This window comes from Lithobates pipiens, unplaced genomic scaffold (genome assembly GCF_037356315.1).
Source record: "Lithobates pipiens isolate NorthernLeopardFrog02 unplaced genomic scaffold, aLitPip1_a1.2 Scaffold_1, whole genome shotgun sequence".
In the NCBI taxonomy this organism is placed as follows: domain Eukaryota; kingdom Metazoa; phylum Chordata; class Amphibia; order Anura; family Ranidae; genus Lithobates; species Lithobates pipiens.
Genome location: NW_027507685.1, coordinates 221143305 through 221167490, shown reverse-complemented (window position 1 = coordinate 221167490; position 24186 = coordinate 221143305). Strand labels below are relative to the sequence as shown.

The window sequence follows — 24186 nt, the reverse complement described above, 5'->3', positions numbered from 1 at the left end:
CAGAATAGCAAAAAGACCTGAGATGGATAAAACAACTATTATGTTATTATGTAAATGACACTTAAGGACGGGGCCTTTTTGTGGCTTTGTCAGAGCTATTATAGTACTGCACATTTCCAGGGCCACCAAAACCATTTTCAAATCGGCAACATTCTTTTTCTGTGTCAATATTCTATTATTTAACTTCAATGGGTTCCTTACATCTGGCGAGCAGCATTCGCATTCCAAAAATAGTTCATGTTTTTGAAGTGGTTGTAAACCCTTACAGACCACTTTTTGCTACAGGTAATCCTATAATAAGGCTTACATGTAGCTATCCAGGATATCTCCTAAACCTGCATGGTTTAGGAGACATCCCCTGTATTTGCACGTGCCGTCATCAGCACATATCAGCAAACTGAAGAAATGGCACGTACGTACCGCTGCTTCAGTTAGACTGTGCCATTACCGGTGGCTCCCTCACGCATGCGCAGGAGTGAGTGGGTATCGCAGCTCCGGTGTTGTGATTGGCCGGAGCCACGATACCCAGAAGTAAAGTTGCCGGCCGGTGCTGTGTACGGGCACCACAGTGAGGGCTTCGATCTCAAGTGAGTATTACATAATGAGCTAGTAGCTATGCCTACTAGCTCATTAATGCCTTTGTCTTGCAGGTGTTTTTTTTTTTTCACATTGGGTTTACAACCACTTTAAGGGAGTAACCCAATTCATGTCTCTACTAACTGAAAAAAAGCTAGCCAAGGAATGAGCATTAAAAGGAGATCTGCCATAAGTTCACCTTTAGGAACATGTTACATGTTCCACCCGCTTTTAGGATGCTGCCGATCCCCTTTCCCTGTGACTGACAGTACGGGGGAACTTCTCCCAGTACTGCGTTTTTTTAAATCCGCTCCATATGTGAATGAACAACAAGACCCAACATACTTTGTGGCTGTTGTCTTGCAGTTCTCAATGAAATACCACAGCCCTATGGAGTGCCATAGTAGTTCATTGACTCTGTCAGTGTATCTGCCTGCCCATACCGGATGTGCGGGTACACTGACAGGTCTGCATGGCACCAGCAATCTGATTGGAATGCTTTACAGGCTCCAAAATATTAATTATATCTCAATAACAAATGCACATTTTTTTTTACCTGCAAATAAATGTGCATTTTTTTATTTTTTTTAAAGTGAACTTTAATTCGGTGAACTGTCTTTTTTTATTTTACCCCTCTGTGTCTGTTTTGGTCACAAATAGCCAGTGTACACAATTTTTGAAAACAAAGTAATGGTATATTGGGAGGGCCATAATCACAAGTCAGTATGATGGTACTTGTGCACTGGCTTCTATCAGGACATCAATTGTTAATGACTTTCTTTATGTCAGCCTGGCTGTGCAGCTTCTTTGCATTAGTCTCAAACCCTCCTGTATAGAAAAGGCTTATATATTCAAATGATAAAAAAAGTCTGAAGTCTAGAGTTAATAATGCTGCAGATATCTAGGAGCAGTAAGAACCTGGGATTGGCAAATACAATTCAGAATGGGTTACTACTGTGTACAAAAAACCCATCTGGTAAGAACAAATGTTGGTGTCCAATGTACAACCTGGAAATAAATACTGTAAGAGGTTGCTTTATATTTAGTAATACATAAAATCTGGAACTTCTAAAACAGGAAAAGAGACACTTAAAAATATACCATATATACTCGAGTATAGGCCGACCCGAATATAAGCCGAGGCCCCCAATTTACCCCCAAAAAACTGGGAAACTTATTGACTCGTGTATAAGCCGAGGGTGAGACATGCCTGTCCATCCCTGTGTGTCCGTCCATCCCTGTGTGTGTGTCCATCCATCCCTGTGTGTGTGTCCATCCATCCCTGTGTGTGTGTGTCCATCCATCCCTGTGTGTGTGTCCATCCATCCCTGTGTGTGTGTCCATCCATCCCTGTGTGTGTGTCCGTCCATCCCTGTGTGTGTGTCCGTCCATCCATGTGTGTGTGTCCGTCCATCCCTGTGTGTGTGTCCGTCCATCCCTGTGTGTGTGTCCATCCATCCCTGTGTGTGTGTCCATCCATCCCTGTGTGTGTGTCCATCCATCCCTGTGTGTGTGTCCATCCATCCCTGTGTGTGTGTCCATCCATCCCTGTGTGTGTGTCCATCCATCCCTGTGTGTGTGTCCATCCATCCCTGTGTGTGTGTCCATCCATCCCTGTGTGTGTGTCCGTGCAGCCTTGTGTGTCCAGCCTACCTGTGTCCCGAGCCTCCGTCCCGTCCCAAGCCTCCGTCCTTCTGCCATGCCAGGATCGCCGCTCTTCGTCGGCGTCTCGGCGGCCATTCCACTGTTCAAAAGCCGCGCCTCCCTCTGTGATAGGCGGAACACTCAATTTCATTTTTCAATTTTTCATCCTCGTCCGTAGTATGAGGATGAGCGGAAGTCCGTGATAGGCGGACCACTGACTGCTGGGATATTGAGTGTTCCGCCTATCACAGACGGAGGCGCGGCTTTTGAATAGTAGAATGGCCGCCGTCTGTCTGCTCGACACGCTGATCGGGCAGGCAGACGGTGATGACTCGAGTATAAGCCGAGGGGGGCACTTTCAGCCTCAAAAAAGAGGCTGAAAATCTCGGCTTATACTCGAGTATATACGGTATTTACATTTTTACATGGAACTGAAATTTGATTAGGCCTCATTCACAAGGGAGTTAACCCCTATAGTCTGTGCCCATGTATTCATGTAGCTTTATCCTCCAGTTGTTGCACACAGGCAGCCTATTCATGTTTTTGGGGACGCAGCGGCTGATCATCCCACTTTGATAGCCATATGGATGAGTAGCCCTGAACACACGCTGTCTGCATTGGGAGGCTCTCCCCCACATGGTTGTCAAATTGGGACACATGGCTGTGTCCATGTAGAAGCTGTATCCCCAGACACGAATGGGCTGCCTGCCCGCAACACCTGGAGCCCCAAATAGCCTGGAACGTTGAAATACAAGCTACAAATGGTTGCATGAAAATCACAATCTATTGTGTAAAAAAGTGTTGCAGGCAATATTTGGTATTTGCATAAGATCATGACAAGACAGCTAGGCAAACCTGTCACTAGCATGACCTTTTACCTCAGCTAAATCATATAAGAAGGTTCTGATAGGGACTCACATGAAGTAAAAACAGCTTGTCCCAGGACCCTATAAGTGGTTGACCAGAGACACATGGCAATGTCTAGGACTATGAAAAGTTAAAGCCGATTTCCAGGTTTCCTGTGAATATAGTTTGGTCCAAACAAACTATTAACCACTTGCCTACTGGGCACTTAAACTCCCCAATTTTCAGCTTTCAGTGCTCTCACAATTTGATTGACAATTACTCAGTTATGTAACACTGTACCCAAATGAATTTGTCCTTTTTTTCATACAAATAGAGCTTTCTTTTGGTGGTATTTGATCAGCTCTGGGTTTTTTATTTTTTGCGCTATAAATGAAAAAAGGGCGAAAAAAAAAAAAAAAAAAAAAATTCTTAGTTTCTGTAATAAAATTTATCAAATTATGAATTTTTCTTCATAAATTAGTGGATATTATTTGGTCTGTATGACAGTTAGAGCCGGGTTCATGTTGGGACGAGTTGTTAGGGGACGAAGCCGACTGACAAGTCACATCCCGATCTGTACAATGGAACCGTTCTAATCAGAGCAACTCAAGTCACTCCGACTTAAAAAAAGGTTCCTGTGCGACTGGGGGCGACTTGCATTGACTTCTATAGAGAAGTCAAAACAAGTGGGACTTTATATGAGGCATGCACCCAGGAGATAACACAGTGATAATGAATATGGCAGGTACCCAAAATAGTATGAAGGAACCAAAAACGTTGCATATAAGGATCACATAACAATTGGCACTAAATGATTTAATTGTATATAAAAATTGAGAAAAAAAAAAATATCATAGTTCATATTGTAAATGCTATAAAAACCCGAATTCATTGGAGACTAATCTCTAATATTGTAACAGAAATACAATAACATGATTAGTTCATACTGTAGAGAATTTCATTCAGGGCAGATCTCCATGATAGATAATTATATCCCGGGGGCTGATGTCCCTTCGGTCGGTTTCCAGTCCGCCATGTCTATGCCCCAACTCATAGGATTATCTGCAAGTAGTTTTTGGAAAATTAGGTCCCATCCCTGCCCCCTTTTTTTCTCCCCTTCCTCTCTCCCTTCATAGAGCCATGACATCTTCTTTTCCAACATATTGTTTTTAAATATTTTGACACCCACTTCATGCCTGCTCCTGAAGAGTGGCAGTCGCCACGAAACGCGTCGAGCCAATAGAGGCTCTCCCTTCTACACTATATTATCATCTTTTGTTACCTTACACATCAACTGGACTGTGCCAACCAGTTATGACTATAACTATTTACCATGGAGACACGTTGTGGTGAATTTGGTTATCTACAAATGTTTACAGTATGAACCAACTTTATTGCTTTACTATGGGACTGTGAGTCAAATAGCCGCTCCCCTATGTTTACAATTACAGCATTATATTACTTTACATATCAATTGTTTTTTATTAATTCATTTAGGATATAATTATCTATCATAGAGATCTGCCCTGAATGCATTTGTTCTCTACAGTATGAACTAATCATGTTATTAATTGTATTTCTGTTACAATATTAGAGACTAGTCTCCAATGAATTCAGGTTATTATAGTATTTACAATATGAACTATGATTTTCTTTTTTTCTCTGTTAATTTTTATATACAATTAAATAATTTAGTGCCAATTGTCATGTGATGCTTATATGCAACGTTTTTGGTTCTTTCATACTATTTTGGGTACCTGCCATATTCATTATCACCGTGTTATCTCCTGGGCGCATGCCTCATATAAAGTCCCACTTGTTTTGGTCGTCTTTGTCTAAAATATCGGGGATGGTCGTGCTTGGCTCTACACACCTTGCGCTTCATATAAAGTCCCACCTAGCTGCTTGGTTTTTCTAATGCCGCGTACACACGGGCGGACTGTATGGCCTACTTAGTCCGTCGAAACACATTTCATCGGACAGTCCGCTCGTGTGTGGGCTTCAGCGGACTTTTTCAGCATGCAGTCTGGCGTACTAAGTATTTCGGATTTTTCGAAATTCTGTCCGTCGTACTTTGGTTTCAGCGGACAATCCGCTCGTCAGTAGGCTAGTTCGACGGACTAAGAATGGTGCATGCCCAGAAAGGATTTACACGGCGGAAGGGTGCTTTGCTGTGTATTGGACTTCCTATTTCTAGTCCCGTCGTACGTGCTGTACACGTCATCGCGCAAGCTTTCGACGGACTGTTTGTGCATCAGTGTGTGGTCAAGTCCGTTCAGTCGAAAGTATGACGGACTGTCCGTCGGATTGTATGACGGACTAAGTACGCCATACAGTCCGCTCGTGTGTACGCGGCTTAATCCTTATTGATTTTTCTGTAGAGAAGTCGTTTTGCAAGTCGCTGCTGTCGTGTCCAGGTCACCTGAGGCAGTTGCGCTGCAAGTCGTGCTGCCTCAGTGTGAACCGGACCTTAGAGAGTCTACAAGCTGTGGTGCAAATCATAAAAAAAAAAATGATCACACCTGATATACTGGTGGCCTATCTCATTTCTTGCGACCTGAACAAGCTAGGAAAGTACAAATACCCCCCAAATTACCCCTTTTTTGAAAGTAGACATTCCAAGGTATTTAGTAAGATGCATGGTGAGGTTTTTGGTGTCATTTTCCCCTACAATTCTTTGTAAAACTACGATTTATTTTTTTCCACAAAATTGTCAATGTAATAGGTTATTTCTCACATGGCATGTGTATACCACAAATGACGCCCCAAAATACATTCTGCCCTTCCTCCTGAGTATGGCGATAACATGTGTGTGGGACTTTTTCACAGCCTAGCCACAGAGAGGCCCAACATGCAGGGAGTGCCGTCATGCCGGTTCCATTCTGTTCCGGGTATGAGACGGGAAGTCCTTGTCTCATAGCTGCAACCCGGTACTGTGAACTGTATGTAACTGAAGATACATGCAGTACATACCGTGCTTAGAGACATTGCAGTATTTAGTGAAGTAAACTGTTCATTAGGGCCACAGCTTGGTAAAAACAAACTATTTAACTTGACAGGAAATGTAGAAATCAGCTTTAATAAGGCTCAGACAAAGCATTGTGGGATGTGAACGGGAAGGGAAAAACCTCTCTTCTGGGTGCACTTATTTTTACATTTCATGAAGCTGGTGGAACCTGCAGTCATCTGGCTAATAAGGTCATGCTAGTGTGGAGGTTCCTGGATGCCCACGAGTCTTACACAAGCCCAATTCCCAATGTGCTATGACTATTTAAAGTGCAGAAACGCATATTAATCAGACTTAATATTTTACTGTTCAAAGCTTAGTAATCTGATATTTGGAGCTATGGATTTATGCATTTTCAATAATCACTGCACCTTGGACCTTTTTTTGAAAGTCCTAAGGCCTGATAAATCACAGTAGCTTGTATTTGAAGTGCAGGCATACTGAAGGCTTACTCAGACTTAGCAGAACATTGAATATAAAAGCCTCTCCAAAATGTACATTAGAAATGCATCCATAAGCCACAATATATAAGTCTCATACATTCACTCCATACATAAAAGCTAATATGTGCCAGTGTATGTACCATCACAACATCCACATTCTAACTTACAAACAAGCACAGGAAATGCCCAGCATATGTGAAGATGAACAAACTGGCACATATTTTACAAACATTCACACTGACTCAAGCAGCAGAGGAGATAAAAGAGCAGAGATAGAGATGGAAAGAGGGGGTAGTCCTGTTTCCCTGGTGCTATCCCGTGGATCAAACTTTATGGACTTTCACTAAACCCCCCCACTAATAATCACTTCCATAGCAACACTCAAATGTTTCCCCATAAGGAATTGTAACAGACATCCTGTTGATTGCCATCCCAACACCACATTCATATCACAGGTCACCGCCCAAGGCACCACTTCTCAACTGAGCTACCCATTTTATGAACCGATTCTTGTTCAAACTTTCCCTCTTTCTAGCAATAACTACCCAATGAGGTTGAAAGCCCCCACCAAAGCTAACTTTATAGCATGAATATTGTTAAGCATTCTATAAACATTATAAAAACATCTTTTAACCCAACACCAGTCCCACAGCCATGTGAAAGCCTGTCTAAGCTTGGCTATCCGAACAGAAGTTAACAGCCCTTGTAGCTATGCCACCCCACTCACCCACTTTCGTAACGGGCCTTTATTACTGCTAGTAACAACTGTGCGCAGTTCCTACTGGCAGTAAACCACACCTTTCTCCCCCCTCCCCCCATATATTAGTACTGCCAAACTTGGCCAAATTTCAAAAGAAAAAAAGCAAAAAAAGTGATTAAAAAATATAAAAAAAAATAATGAAAAATATTTAAAAAATACTATTAGCTCACTCAAGGGAGCCAACAAAGTGTGACTGCCACTGTATAATACAAAAGCTCATTAAAATGTGACAAAAGTATAGCTTCAAAAAGAAAAAAAAAAAAAGAAAAAAAAAAAAAGCTCTCAATTATACAAGAGTCTTTCCTTGAAAAATGTTGAGCATTCATCTATACAAAAAGTGCAGCAGTCACAAAAAATACTGAATATAGTGGCCCTTAGTGTGGCAAAGACTGGTGCTAAGTAAAAGCAGAGGTCAGTACCTTGGCACTGAAGTGTTAATATTGAGCTATAATGCTTTATGACAAAGAGCAAAGCTTGTGCCAAAAACAATGCTGTGGTTTAGGACTGACTTGCTTGTACCACAAAAAAAAAAAAAAAAAAGCCATAAAAAAAGTAAATGGTGTGTTGCGTTGGTGGTTTAAATAAGAATTAAATTGTATCACACCAGCATTTTGGATAGATATGTGAAATAGTTGTGATGAGGTGTTAAGTGACTTCATTTAGAAGGTAAATTTTGTGTGACACTGGTGGTGTATCACACAGGGAATAGTTGTTAACTTTTTTTGATGTGTCACAATGGGACTGGCTGCTGGCTATACACTTGGGTAATGTGTTGGTGGATGGCACAGGGGTTTGATATTTGTAGCTGGCTATTGTAAAATGTGTAAGGCCACAGGGTTATGGCCACTGTGACACTTGGGTGTGGACTGTGTCACAAAAACTGTGTGTTCCCTATAAGCATTATTGATCGTCCTACAGAGAATGCCTACTGGATATTGTGAGACTTCTGTGGATACTGTCATGAGGACTGGATGTTTGTTATTAACTGCTGTTGCACTTGATAAGATGTGTCATATGAACTGGATATGTCTGCTACTGGCTGGGGTGACACTTCAATGAATAGCGTCACAGGAATTGGCTGTTTGCGATGTCAGTGACACACTTGTGTGAATAGTGTCACAGGGATTGGCTGTTTGCTATGTCAGTGACACACTTGTGCGAATAGTGTCACAGGGATTGGCTGTTTGCTATGTCAGTGACACACTTGTGCGAATAGTGTCACAGGGACTGGCTGTTTGCTATGTCAGTGACACACTTGTGCGAACAGTGTCACAGGGATTGGCTGTTTGCTATGTCAGTGACACACTTGTGCGAACAGTGTCACAGGGATTGGCCGTTTGCTATGTCAGTGACACACTTGTGCGAATAGTGTCACAGGGATTGGCTGTTTGCTATGTCAGTGACACACTTGTGCGAATAGTGTCACAGGGACCTAACGCTTGCTATAGCTGTCTGACACAGTTTTGCAGACCATGTCACTTTTCTATGAAAGGGAAACAGCAACTGATTGCGCTTGCAGCTTCTTGTTCCCAGCATCTCTCTGGAAGTAGTGTCAGGCGGGGACAGCTGAAGGGGTGGTGCGGAGGGAAGAAGAAGAGGGATTTGAAGAGTCGGTTATTACGTCTTGCATGAACTTTCTGCAAACTGGGCGAATCTCCTTGCTCAGGGTAGCGCTGAACATCATGACCTGCTTCTCATGAGGAGTCATACGGAATATTTCTTGCACATCTCTGCGCATATCTGCAATGGTTAAAAAAAAAAAAAAAAAATAAAGTGTCACAAAGACGTTTTTGTCCATTCATTGTTAAATTCTGTTTGTAGAGGCGCTTAACACTATATGTGGTTGTTCTAAGGGCCAGTTCACACCAGATGCAGTTCCGTGTGCTTTTTTCTGTGCTAAAAATGCATGCAGAGTGTTTTCCATGTATTCCAATGGCTCTAGTTCACACCAATGCAGTCAGTTTCTGCACTGGAACTGACTGCACTGGTGTGAACTACTTTGGAATACATGCAAAACACTGTGCATGCATTTTTAGTGCAGAACAAAAGTGCACGGAACTGCATCTGGCGTGAACTGGCCCTAAATAAGCACAACTGCATCCAAACAGTGAGGTGTTACATGTCTTGCTATGATATTAAACATTATCCACACAGAATTAATAAGACAATGAGATTGGTATAAATGCACAAGCTGTAAAATGTGATTCAGGTAGGATCTTCCAATCAATTTGGAGATCCTAAGAATATATACAACATTCAATAACAATGGCATTTCATACAATAATTTCCTCTTGCTCATCCCCTCCTCACCTAATTGCTCTAGCATCTTGTCGCATTCATCAAGGATGAAGTGTTTGATGTGTTTCAGATTTAGGGTCTTATTTCTTGCCAGCGCCAGAGTTCGGCCGGGAGTCCCGACCACGATGTGTGGGCAGCTTTTCTTCAACATCTCCTCATCCTTCTTAATTGCAAGTCCGCCAAAAAACACAGCCACCTAGTATGCAAGAAGAAACAAGTTGAATTTCTGAGTATAAATTTATGAAAAGAATTTGTTAGTTATTTTGCTATGAAAAGTTACAATAAGCCTTGAAGTAAATCTGTACTCTTGGATGACCCAAATCCTCCAGCTTCCTCAGTATGCCTTGTCATTTTCACCCATGTGAGCTTACAGCTTTAATAATAGGGGGTAAGCTATGGATTTCAAAGAAAACGTATACTTAAAGTGGAGTTCAACTTGAAAGTGGACATTCTGCTTATCCGTCTCCTCCACAGCCCCTCTATAGTGACACATTTGGCACCTTTCGGGGGGACGGGTACCTATTTTTGACAGGTGGTGTTCCCCACTTCCTAGGATGGGGAATGGGCTTCCTCTTTAGGAAAATAGGGAATCACTGGCACCTGTTCAAGCTGCTGAAAAGCCACCAGTCCTCCATTTATGCAGTTGGTACCATTCTCCGCATCTGTTCTGAACTCAATGCAGTCAGTCAGTTTTGCTGATTTAGTAACTCGTTACGCATTACACCCTGAATTTGATGTTAACCGATAACATATTATGACAGGTGAAAGGTGTCCACACTGTACTCCACATTAAGTAGCAACTCACCAGAGATACGTGCCGCGCTAAAGATTGGCATTACACACTTAACCACTTGCAACACGACAATATACGTCGGCACAATGGCAGCGGTGGGCAAATGGGCGTACCTGTACATCCCCTTTAATTTGCGGGCTAGTGGGCACTCGCTTGCCATGTACTGCGGGTCCCGCAGACTCTATGTCCACCTGTGTCCAGCAATCATGGCAGGAGAGGTAGAATGGGGAGAAGTAAACAAGGCATTTCCCTGTTCTGCCTAGTAACATCATTGACCGCTTTGGCTCGGAGGAAGAGGGTATGCGTCAGCCGTGTGTGATGCCATCTGACCCCTCCAATATCAGGTCCGGGTTGCAGTCTCACCTATTGATAAGCCTTTTTTACACGCTGCAAGTATGATTATTGCCATTATAGCTTTTAATAAAATTTACCATTGGTAATGCACAAGGTCGGTGCGCCCTCCTTTCCTCTTTTTTTTCCAGTTTTAAGAATATCCACTGTTCTGAGGAGGGCAGCAAGACTGCAGGCACTGTTTGATCTAGAGGGTTGATCGCACCACTTATCCATAGACTAACCACCCAAGCGCAGGAGATTGTCGTTTTGCTGCCTAGCAACATGACAGATCTACTACTCCCCGTCATCGGGAGCAGTGATCTCTGTCATGTTGTAGTGAGCTCACCCCCCCCACAGTTAGAATCACTCCCTAGGGCACACTTAACCCCTTGATCACCCCTAGCGTTTAACCCCTTCCCTGCCAGTGCCATTTACACAGTAAATCAGTGCATTTTTATAGCACTGATCGCTGTATAAATAAAAATGGTCCAAAAATAGGGTCAAAAGTGTCCTCCGCAATGTCGCAGTCTCAATAAAAAAAATCACAGTTCGCCGCCATTACTAATAAAAAAAGTTTTACAAAAATGCCATAAAACTATCCCCCATTTTGTAGACGCTATAACTTTTGCGCAAAGCAATCAACATACACTTATTACAATTTTTTTTACCAAAAAATATGGCCTAAACTGAGGAAAAAAACATTTTTTTATATATTTTTTGGGATATTATAGCTTAAAAAAAAAATTTGCTTTTTTTCAAAAGTGTCGCTTTTTGTTTATACCGCAAAAAATAAAAACCAAAGAGATGATCAAATCCCACCAAAAGAAAGCTCTATTTGTGGGGGGGAAAAAAAAGGACATCAATTTTGTTCTTGTGTAACAACGCGTAATTGTCAATTAAAGTGACGTAGGCCATATCCCAAAAAGTGCTCTGCTCAGGAAGGGGGTAAATCCTTCTGGAGCAGAAGTGGTTAAATCCAAGCCATCATATTTCCTTGGTAGCAAATTTCCCTCCCCCCAGGTCACTATGCAGATTCTCATCCAGACATTAATCATACAAAAAGAAAGAAGCAGCTCAATAGCGTAATCCAGTAAGATTTGATCCTCTTGAGAAAGTTCCTGATTGGACAAAGTGCAATGAGGTGTCGCCCGCTGCTGGGTGTGTACAGACTGTCATTCAGCCCCTGGATCACTGGGTATTATTTTACCTCCAGCGCCGGGTGCCAGCTCTGCAAAGTTGTCACGTGTGGAGGAATTCAGAAAGCAGTCGACATGCCTGCTTTATCTTTGATCTTGTGAGTAGTAATTTTGTGGACAATAAAAGTGTTTTTATCTTACTGGATTTCACCATTGAGCTGCTGCTTCTTTTGTATAGTTAATGTCTGAATGAGAATATACACAATAACCTGGGGCAGAAGGAAATGTACCACCAAGGAGAGCTGACAGCTTGGATTTAAGTTACTAATGCCGATCTTTAGTTAATGAGGCATGAATCTCTGGTGGCTTGTTAATAAAGGGTGTGGAGCATGGAGCAAAGTGTGGACACTTAATTGCAAAGATGGCATTTTGAAGATATCACAAACAGCACTTTATTGATTGAATGTTTTCTTTTTTTTGTAGTATATTGATTCATTCACTTGAATTTTATTGCACAAGTTCACAATTATGAAAGTACTGGGGCAGATTTAGGATTCATTTTTTCTATATTGCATTTTAGGGTTTTGTTTTTTTCAGCGCTGCAATTAATAATTTGATATATACTATGGGGTTGCCGATGTTCAAAGAGGAACTCCCCCGACCTCTACATTTTTTTTTGGTGGCCCCGCTTGCGCAATGATGGTATCTGCACATTTCAAAAACGAATCCATCCAGTGGATCCAGCATTGTTCCGCTGAGATCCTTTCACAATTGGCCACAGCTTTGTCCTCCACCACCATGTTCTCTCAGACCTCGAGAAGCCCGCCGGGACTTCCGGGTTCAGCAGGCAGGCCTCTCGATGACACACAGATAGGCCCGCCCCCTCCTCCTTCCCTTGACAGAAAGGCTATGCCTCCTGGGATATGTGATGTACATATCCTGGGAGGCACAGCGGGCAGTGTACACATCAGGCGAGTGACTTGCACGTGGAGACAGGTGGACTACAAAATATAAACTGAAAAAAAAAAAGAACTATTCCTACAGAGAAAGGGAGGGGTGGAGAGGCAGACTCATCTTCGGGAGGCTGAAGGTCCGCTTTAATGTTGCTGCAGTAAATTTGAGAGTTTTGTTAGCATGGTTTGGTGTATTTATCCATAAATGCAGAGTAAGGGAGGAGTATATGACTCTTGTGTTATTTTACAGAAGCAGAGAAATGTTGAGGACTGCAACCCAGGAGTATCACACAATAACACACACAATCCCACACTTCTTACAAGAGATATACTGTAAATGACAAACGTTTCTCATGTATAGTAGAGATTATACTACCAACTGTTCACTGTAACTGAGGACCACAAAAACAAAAAAAAAACAAAATGAAGGATATCCATATTCCCTCACCTTCACAGATGGCATGTACTTGGAGAATCGTTCATACTCTTTGCTGATCTGAAATGCCAGCTCTCTGGTGTGACACATGACTAACACAGAGATCTGTAGAAAGATAAAAAAATGTTGTAAGTTACAACTACTAACAGATGTCACACACACAGAAAACTTACATATTGTTAAGACAAGACTTCACTTACCTGCCCTGTAACAGGCTCCAGCTGTTGTAGCGTGGCCAAGACAAACACTGCAGTTTTTCCCATGCCAGACTTTGCCTGGCAGAGAATGTCCATGCCCAAGATGGCTTGTGGAATGCATTCATGTTGTACTGTCAACAAAGCAGAGAAAAATGTTCATGCCTGTACTGAAAAATGAAGATATGTCATCTTATAGAGAACATCTATTTATGCTAATTGTGCCTAGGAAATGCCCTGAAAGATAGTTTGTCTACCTGCGCCTTCATTTTCATCTAAATTAAGATTTGGCGATTTGTGCAGCTCCACCTTCTCCTGAGAGGAAGATGTACACGAGGGCCTGCAATGCAAAGATTTCCCCACTTCAGCTTCATTCATCCCGTGCATCTGAGCTTTCTGTGCCTTCCCTGTTTTTTTTTATATTTCCTCCCATCAGTAATGAGGTGGAAGCTCTGACATGAGAAAGCAAAACCTTGCCTCTGTCAAGATGGCTGCTTCCACACAAAAACAGTGTAGAACAAAGTATGGTAAGCCAGTAATGGGGAAAGATGAGGCTCATTTTTTTTTAGGGCACAGCTTCCTCAGTACAGGTCCTCTTTAAAAGGCATTGCACACTTTCAAATGTTTTAGTTTTATTAGTAGAAGTGGGTAATAGTGTAGTTCTATTCCCTTTGTTTGTCCTACCTTGCAACGATGTGACTCTAAATACTGCAACCACATGCAAGCCCAATTCCTCTATGTCCAGAATTGAAATGCCACACCGCTGCTAAGAGGTCCAACTTTATTCCATTAAAAGTCAGGGGTACAAGCCCAAAAAAAAAAGTCAAAGCGTTTTGTGGCTCCGAGCGCCCACCAAACAGGCTGATGATAAGTCCTGTGCTTGCAATTCATACTGGAAAAAAAAAATATATATTTTTTTAGGTCCAGCTCACTTTCAGCTTGTTCACATTGTTGCCAGTCAAGCCCTGATGAAGGGGAGCTTGGACCCCCAAAACGCTTTGGCGAATGTTTTTTGGCTTGTACCACCGACTTAATGAAATGAAGTTGTAGCTGGACTGCTTAGCAGTGGTGTGGCACTTCAATTTCATTCCTGGACGTAGGGGAACCATGACCCTACAAAATACAGCCACAACAACTGAGCCCATCCTTACAAAGTAGGACAAACAAACACCACAGGGAATATAACTACACGAATACCCACTTCTAATAATAAAATAATAAAAACATTTGAAAAAGTGTGCAATGCTTTTAAAGGAGGACCTGTACTGTGGAAGCTGTACCCAAAAAAGCAGCCTGATCTTTTCCCATTACTGCCTTCACACAAAGACCATGCAGAAGAAAGTATGGTGAGGCAGCCCTCTTGATAGAGGCAGGGTTTTGCTTTCTCATGTCAGAGTTTAGCAGTGATGCGGCACTTCAATATAAATTCTCGTTACATTACATGCCAGAGAGACTGTAGAGATTTCCATTTGGGTGTAGAAGCCATTTGCCCAGGAATCAGATCACTTACATCAATACTTTAAGTCAACAATACTAGTAAGATAATCCTACGGGTCCAGCACTCTTTCCACTTTCCTAAGATATTGCCTGTGGCTGGGCCTTTTAGAGGACTGCTAGAAAAATAGGCTATACAAAAATCAAGGCCGGTCCCAAAGAAGGTCGTTTCACTAAAAAGCAAATATGTCTTGAGAATAAAGGCAATGGATATGACAGATACTGCATAATTTAGGCAATTTTACAGCAAAGATTATTTCGAATACTCATCGTGGTTCTCTTGTAGCACTGCTTCTCACTGATCTCATAAAACACAAATGTTCTCATATATCTGCATGGCAGTGTCAGACATCTCATTCTGGCTATGGCGCATGCGCAGGTTTTGGGTGCATGTAGAGGGGAGTCTGTAGGCCGGTCCGGATGACACCATCCACAGCGGCGCCGATTGGATGATTACGGACGGGACGTGCATACAAATGGATGCTGCAGCAGCATCTCTAGCTGTTACCACCCCCCTTGGATGGCTCTGGAGTGGGGGCTGCTTGTTTTTTTGATGGTTCCCCTGCCAGGTATGGCGCATTCTCTATATAACAAAAATATTATCTTTTGCAATTGTGAATATAATGTATTCGATGTGTTTTATTCCAATATCCATTTTATAGATATTTCTCCTGAAAAAGAGGTTACCCGCGAAAATAGTAGAGAAAAAAAAAAATCTATTTCGATAATTGCTTCAACAGCAGATACGTTTCGGGGAACCCTGAGTATTTGCTTTTTTAATTATAATTTTATTCAAAATTGTTGTTTTAACGTACCCCATATGTCATTTTTTTATATGTAATAGTTTTTTTATACTACTTACATTGCTTATTATTAGTACCGAGACAGTCCATCACAATTTTAGAGTCTGGGAATAGATTTATGGCCAGCTTCAGCAACTGTCCCATCTTTCCATTCTCATCCCCTTCTTTCAACACTGAAGAAATGACACTTTGCTACAATGTAAAGTAGTGAGTTCACAACTTGCATAACAGAGTAAATTTGCTGTCCCCTCAAAATAACTCAACACACAGCCATTAATGTCTAAACCGCTGGCAACAAAAGTGAGTACACCCCTAAGTGGAAAATTGGGCCTGATTAGCCATTTTCCCTCCCTGGTGTCATGTGACTCATTAGGGTTAAAAAGGTCTCAGGTGTAAATGGGGAGCAGGTGCATTAAATTTGGTGTTAATCGCTCTCACTCACTCGTACTGGTCACTGGAAGTTCAACATGGAACCTCATGGCAAAGAACTCTCTGAGGATCTGAAAAAAAGAATTGTTGCTCTACATAATGCTGGCCTAGGCTATAAGAAGATTGCCAAGACCCTGAAACTGAGCTGCAGCACAGTGTCCAAGACCACACCGCGGTTTAACAGGACAGGTTCCACTCAGAACAGGCCTCGCCATGGTCGACCAAAGAAGTTGAGTGCACATACTCAGCGTCATATCCAGAGGTTGTCTTTGGGAAATAGAAGTATGAGTGCTGCCAGCATTGTTGCAGAGGTTGAAGGTGTGGGGGGGTCAGCCTGTCAGTGCTCAGACCATACGCCGCACTCTGCATCGAATCTGTCTTCATGGCGGTCATCCCAGAAGGAAGCCTCTTCTAAAGATGATGCACAAGAAAGCCCAAAAACAATTTGCTGAAGACAAACAGACTAAGGACATGGATTTATGGAACCATGTCCTGTGGTCTGATGAGACCAAGATAAACTTATTTTATTCAGATGGTGTTAAGCATGTGTGGTGGCAACCAGGTGTGGAGTAAAAAGAGAAAAAAAGTGTGTCTTGTCTACAGTCAAGCATGGTGGTGGGAGTGTCGTGGTCTGGGGCTGCATGAGTGGTGCTGGCACTGGGGAGCTACAGTTCATTGAGGGAACCATGAATGCCAACATGTACTGTGACATACTGAAGCAGAGCATGATCACCTACCTTCGGAGACTGGGCCGCAGGGCAGTATTCCAACATGATAAGGACCCCAAACACACCTCCAAGAAGACCACTGCCTTGCTAAAGAAGCTGAGGGTAAAGGTGATGGACTGGCCAAGCATGTCAATCCTATTGAGCATTTGTGGGGCATTCTCAAATGGAAGGTGGAGGAGCACAAGGTCTCTAACATCCACCAGCTCTGCGATGTCATCATGGAGGAGTGGAAGAGGACTCCAGTGGCAACCTGTGAGGTTCTGGTGAACTCCATGCCCAAGAAGGTTAAGGCAGTGCTGGAAAATAATGGTGGCCTCACAAAATATTGACACTTTGGACATTTTCACTTAGGGGTGTACTCACTTTTGTTGCCAGGGGTTTAGACATTAATGGCTGTGTGTTGATGTATTTTGAGGGGATAGCAAATTGACACTATTATACAAGCTGTACACTCACTACTTTACATTGTAGCAAAGTGTCATTTCTTCAGTGTTGTCATATGAAAAGATATAATATATTTACAAAAATGTGAGTTAATTTATATGCAGTTGTGCACATAAGTTTACATACCCCGGCAGAATTTATGATTTCTTGCCCATTTTTCAGAGAATATGAATGATAACAAAAACTTTTCTTTCACACATGGTTAGTGTTTGGCCAAAGCCATTTATTATCAGTTGTGTTTACTCTTTAAAACATAATGACAAAAGAAACTACCCAAATTACCCTGATCAAAAGTTTACATACCCTGGTGATTTTGGCCAGATAACATGCACACAAGTTGACACAAAGGGGTTTGAATGGCTATTAAAAAGGTAACTATCCTCACCTGTGATCTGTTTGCATGCAATGTGTGTGTGTTTGTGTTTGTGTTTGTGTTTGTGTTTATGGACTCCTGACAGACCCTTGCATCTTACATCCAGTGCTGCACTGACATTTCTGGATTCTGAGTCATTGGAAAGTAAAAGAATTGTCAAAGGATCTGCAGGAAAAGGTTGAACTGTATAAAACAGGAAAGGGATATAAAAAGATATCCAAGGAATTGAGAATGCCAATCAGAAGTGTTCAAACTCTAAATCAAGAAGTGAAAAATGAGGTGTTCCGTTGAAACTAACGGTCAAGTAGACCAACTAAAATTTCAGCCACAACTGCCAGGAAAATTGTTCTGGATGCAAAGAAAAACCCACAAAGAACTTCAGTTGAAATACAAGTCTCTCTGAAAACCTGTGGTGCGGTTGTTTCAAGATGCACAATAAGGAGGCACTTAAAAAAAGATGGGCTGCATGGTTGAGTCACAAGAAAGCCATTACTAGGCAAATACAACAAAGTATCCGCTTACAATACACCAAACAGCACAGAGACAAACCTTCTGGCACAAAGTCGCTTGGAGTGACGAGAAAAATTTAGCTTTTTGGCCATAACCTTAAATGCTACATTTGGAGAGGCAAAAAAGAAAAAGGGTCCCAAATAGAAAGTGACCAAAAAGTGAGGCTCTCTACTCGGGACCCTTTTTCTTTTTTGCATATGGTTATAGAGGTTAGAGAGCATGCACTGCCTTATTCCTGGTACATTACACGCCACTATCAGAAGGCATATTTTTCTTTTTATTCATACATTTGGAGAGGCGTCAACAAGGCCTATGATGAAAGGTATACCATTCCTACTGTGAAACACGGAGGTGGGTCGCTGATGTTTAACCACTTGCTTACTGGGCACTTAAACCCCCCTCAGTCCCAGACCAATTTTCAGCTTTCAGCGCTGATGCACTTTGAATGACAATTGCGCGGGCATACAACACTGTACCCAAATGAAATTTTTATCATTTTTTTCCCACAAATAGAGCTTTCTTTTGGTGGTATTTAGTTACAGCTCGGAGTTTTATTTTTTGCTAAACAAACAAAAAAAGATGCAAAAAAAAAAAATCATGTTTTAATAGTTTGTTATAAAATTTTGCAAACGGGTCATTTTTCTCCTTCATTGAAGTGCGCTGATTAGGCGGCACTGATGGGCTGCATTGGTGGGCACTGATGGGCTGCACTGGTGGGCACTGATAGGCTGCACTGGTGGGCACTGATAGGCTGCACTGGTGGGCACTGATAGGCACAGATAAGGCGGCACCGATGGGCACAGATAAGGCGGCACTGATGGGCACAGATAAGGCGGCACTGATGGGCAAAGATGGGCACAGATAAGATGGCACGGATGGGTGGCACGGATAAGTGGCACGGATGGGCACTGATAGGTACCACAGATAGATGGGACTGATGGGCACTGATAGGTGGCTCTGATAGGTGGCACTGCTGGGCACTGATGGGTGGCACTGCTGGGCACTGATGGGCGGCACTGGGGTGCAGCACCTTTGAGGCAGATTGGGTGGCACTGTGGGTGGCACTGACGGGGGGCACTTACTTTTGCTTTTTATTCTACTTCAGGATGGCACTGCGGGAGGCAGGTGGGCACTGGCAGGTGGCAGGTGGTCCCTTGTATTGATGGCCGTGATCGGGACTGATGTCCCGATCACGGCCGCCGGTGATCGGCTTTTTTTTTTAATAGCCGATAATAGCCGATTACCGGCTCCGTTCTATCACATGATCAGCTGTCATTGGCTGACAGCTGATCACGTGATAAGGGATCGGGATCGACCCCTTGCACGGATCGGTGATCAGGCGAGTCTCATGGACTCGCCGATCACAGAGCGCGCCGCGCGCGCCCCTCAAGGGGCGCGCAGGCCGCTCGTACACGGGACGACGTCAATAGACGTAGTCCCGGAAATGTAGGTCCGCGCTAATGCCGTCATTTGGCAATAGCGCGGATCCCAAGTGGTTAAGCTACAAAAGCACAGGAAATTTGGTCAAAATTGATGGCAAGATGAATGCAGTATGTTATCATAAAAATACTGGAGGAACATTTGCATTCATCAGCCAGGAAGCTGCGCATGGGACGTATTTGGACATTCCAACAAGAAAATGATCCAAAACACAAGGCCAAGTCACCCTGTCATTGGCTACAGCAGAATAAAGTGAAGGTTCTGGAGTGGCCATCTCAGTCTCCTGACCTCAATATCATTGAGCCACTCTGAGGAGATCTCAAATGTGCAGTTCATGCAAGACAGCCCAAGAATTTACAGGAACTGGAGGATTTTTGCCAAGAGGAATGGGCAGCTTTACCATCTGAGAAGATAAAGAGCCTCATTCACAAATACCACAAAAGACTTCAAGCTGCCATTGATGTTAAAGGGAGTAATACACCGTATCAAGAACAGGGGTATGTAAACTTTTGATCAGAGTAATTTGGGTAGTTCATGTTGCGATTATGATTTAAAAAGAGCAAACACAGTTGATTGATAAGTGACTTTAGCCAAACACTAACCATGAGTTAAAGTTTTTGTGTTATTTATATTCTCTGAAAAATGGCCAAGAAATCATAAATTCTGCCAGGGTATGTAAACTTATGAGCACAACCGTGCATGTTGCTTACGTTTTCTCCTTTTCACGCATAAATAGTTGCCTCAAGTTCCTGAAGAAGCGTTCGGCGAGTAGCATGTAGAGCGAGCTACGCCACTACTCTACTACACGCCAAGCACTCTGGAACTAATCCTAATTTATAGAATGAACTCTTTTCCTATGTAGTGCACCAAGTTGATGTTAGAGTGGCGATTATGCACTTTACAGGCAGTATATTCCGGGGGAATTTTAAGCTCAACTGTTTGTGTAAACTTTTTATTTTTTATTAAAGATATATTTTTTTACTTTCAATTGTGTACTGGTGTGCCTAAAAAGTCCAAGTTCAGTGTTCTACTATCTATTTCCAGACGTCCCATTCTGGTTTCTCACATCCTTTACTGTTTACATCCCATTGGCCTCATTCACTCACCTTCTGATGGATGTTCAAATCCACAGTCCACAATGGCACGAAGTAGTTCAGGTTTCAGGAGGAAATCTCTGAAGCCAGAGCTGTGTATGGACACGTAGGAACCTTTCATCTCCTTCTTGACCGGAAGCTCCTGGGAATCGCCCCCAGTCTGGTTATCCACCTCATCGTCCTCGTAGTCCAACAGCTCATTGTCTACGTCTGTTTCTGCCATCTTTAACTGTGCTGTAAGGATCTGCAGGCGAGTCTGCATATATTAAAAAAAAAAAAAAAAAGAAGCTTAGAGTCACTTTGTACGCCTTAAACAGGAAACTTGTGAGGCATGTTCTCTAAAATTCGGACAAGATTGACAGTGGATATTTACCCAGGATTGGGATCCAAGCTTTTATAGCCGTTACAGTATCCTAAATAAAGTTTATATAAAACAAAGACTTGGTACAGAGAAACAAAGCATTAAAAACAAAACCACACTACAAAGCTAAAAAGTATTTGCTTTAAAGGCCAAATCCATTCACCCAAAATGGTTTGATGGCAAGCTGAAGGATATGGAATGTACTTCTATTTCTCTCCTCCCAGAACAACAGTGCTCCCACCCAGCTGTCATTTTACCATAAGCCGGGCAGGGGGGGGGTGTTAAAGGGGTCTGGAGGCGGCAGCGGGAAGGAGTTAATGAGAGCCCGTGACAGCCCCTTAGGTTGTATTAACCCCCATCAAGGGGGAAGGACAATATCAGTGGCAGGATGGAGGAGAATTACTACTAAAAGCAGAGGAATTAAAGAGGAAGTAAACCCTGATGAGTTTACTTGCTCTTTCATTCCCTGCAAAGGCAAAGCATAATGGACTACTATGCATCGCATAGTAGCCCATTATGTGTCACTTACCTGACACAGGAGCCAGCGAAGTCACCGCTGTCCCCTGTAGTCCGCCGCATCCATCTTGTTGGTGGCGTCTCGCAGCTCCGCCGCTGTCATTCGGCGAAGCCGTGATGACGTCACTCCCGAGCATGCGCACGGGAGTCGACACGCGCAGCAGCTCCATTCTTGGAAATGCCGCGCTCAGTGCGCCTGCGCACCGCTGTCTACGTTTTCGGGCAAATATCTCCTAAACCATATAGGTTTAGGAGATATTTCTTGGACCTACAGGTAAGCCTTAATCTAGGCTTACCTGTAGGTAAAAGTGGTTTGTAAGGGTTTACAACCACTTTAATACAAAGGAACACAGTTAACTGACTGCATGAGAAGTTTTTTCACAAGGGTTTATAACCCCTTTAAGCTGCATCCAGGAAGCCTGTACAAAGCAATGACAGGCGCCACAGCTGCTGTTATGTATGCAAACACCCAGCAGTTATCTTTGTTTAAGGGACGGATGAGTGACCCTGGGCACAGAAATACAGCATCCAGGGTCAGACCCCTCTCCCAAACTACTAGAGATGCACTGAAATTTCAGCTGCCAAAACATTTCGGCAGAATGTTAAGAGAAAAAGGTGCCGATCGCGGCACAGAAAACGCACCGCATTTTTACCGAGAATTCAATGCATTTTTGGGGCGATTTCACCATGATTTACCCTGGGTTCACACTCTTGCGATGCGGGAACCAGCGCAATTTCACTATCACATCTCCCCTGCAGGCAGTTCACACTGCCCTCTGCGAAATGCTGCAGGTGTCAATACAAAGTTAACGACACCCCAAATGCAGTGCCCTTACCTGCACCGGGTCGCATGGTAGAAAAAGGACCATGCGGTCCGATTACATTGTGACTCCAAAAACAAAAAAAAGATGCATGCTTGTCTTTGGTGTGATGCGATTTGAGCCTATTAAAAATGAACGGGCTCAAATCGCACCACACTGAATTGCATGTGAATTCCATAGGAATGTGGTGCGATTCACATGCAATTTATAGTGGGAACTGAGGCTTACGTATAGCTAATCGATGCATTATCACTGAGGGGGTCCCTAGCAGATCAAGTCTTGTAAATAATCTGTACATGTGAAATATCTCCTCTCCCTGAACTTTTCTTCAGTGTTATGGAGGGTGGCTGGTAACTCTTCTATACGGTGAAGGTCATGGACTCTGGGATACCACAGGGACCTAATCAGCGGTTGTGACTTCCTCTATAGGGATGGAATGGCAGGCCTTGCTTTGGGATGCCATTCACAATGGATGACACCCAAACAGGTGTTGCACATTTTAAGTGTTCCACAATTCTGGACAGAATCACACGATTCCACTGTGCTGAGATGTGAATGGGGCCTAACAAAGCCAATTCACACCGTTCCACCGTGACATCACAGAGCCATTCACCACTCTGTGTTGTCGCTGCACTAGGAGGGCAGTGTGATGCATGATCACATCTCACTGCTCCTTTTTTTTTATACTAACTTTATTTGAGGTGAACAAAAACTACACTTCATTCCACTGCAATGTCCAGTGACAATGCATCACGCCACCCGACATTACAGTGCGATTCAGGCTGGTGAGCGCTGCTGTGATAAAATGCAGCATGTTTGTATATTAGAACAGCCCTAGGCTGCGTTGCAGTGTGAATGGAACAATAGTTTCCTGTGTGTCCTTACGCCTACAGTGACGTGCATTTTACAATGCGATGAAACGTCTGTCACCGCATACAGTGTGAATTGGCCCTCAAGCCACGTATACACGATCGGATTTTCTGAGGGGAAATGTTCAATGTCAGGATGTTGGCGGAAAAACCGACCGTGTGTACGCTCCTTCAGACAATTGTTGGCCAACTTTCCGTGGACAAACGATGGATGGCAGACTTTACAATTTTCCAGACAAATATGTGTTGTCTGATTTTCCGAGCATGTGTACACAAGTCCGTCAGACAAAAGTCAAAAGTACTAACACGCATGCTCGGAAGCGGTCAATCTTGTAAACTAGCGCTTGTAATGGAGAATTAACAATCGTGACGTGGCAAATTATGGAATCTCCAAATGCAGCGCACATTCTCTTCTTTAAAGAGGAAGTAAACCCTGATGGGTTTACTTCCTCTTTGTCTCCCTGCAAAAGGCAAAGCATAAAGGACTATTATACATCGCATAGTAGTCCATTATGTGTCACTTACCTGACACAGGAGCCAGCGATGTCACCGCTGTCCCCTGTAGTCTGGAGCCTCCATCTTCTTCCGGGTATTGCTGCTCCGGCCACTCACAGCGCCGGAGCAGCGATGACGTCACTCCCACGCATGAGTCGTAGACAGCTTTGACTGTCTTTTAGTAAATATCTCCTAAGTGTAGGTTTAGGAGATATTTCTTGGACCTACAGGTAAGCCTTAATCTAGGCTTACCTGTAGGTCAAAATGTTTTGTAAGGGTTTACAACCACTTTAATGGGATAATAATGAAGCTGCTTTGCTGGCGACACTGATGTAGTTATTGCAAACAAATTTTCAAAGGCTTTTTTTTTCTAGTGATATCAAGAATAAT

General features: G+C 43.0%; 1 protein-coding gene across 1 annotated transcript in view; it reads right to left on the bottom strand.

Annotated features, from left to right (window-relative positions):
• Positions 1 to 24186, bottom strand: part of DDX39B (DExD-box helicase 39B) — a 42486-nt gene that overhangs the window by 10321 nt on the left and 7979 nt on the right. Inside the window, exons 2-6 of the mRNA XM_077483145.1 lie at positions 20747 to 20990; positions 13426 to 13553; positions 13238 to 13330; positions 9587 to 9770; positions 8898 to 9016 (exon numbers count right to left, since the gene is read on the bottom strand). Coding sequence (XP_077339271.1) covers positions 8898 to 9016; positions 9587 to 9770; positions 13238 to 13330; positions 13426 to 13553; positions 20747 to 20957 — 735 coding nt within the window. The 5' untranslated portion in view covers positions 20958 to 20990. The remainder of the gene's footprint in view (positions 1 to 8897; positions 9017 to 9586; positions 9771 to 13237; positions 13331 to 13425; positions 13554 to 20746; positions 20991 to 24186) is intronic.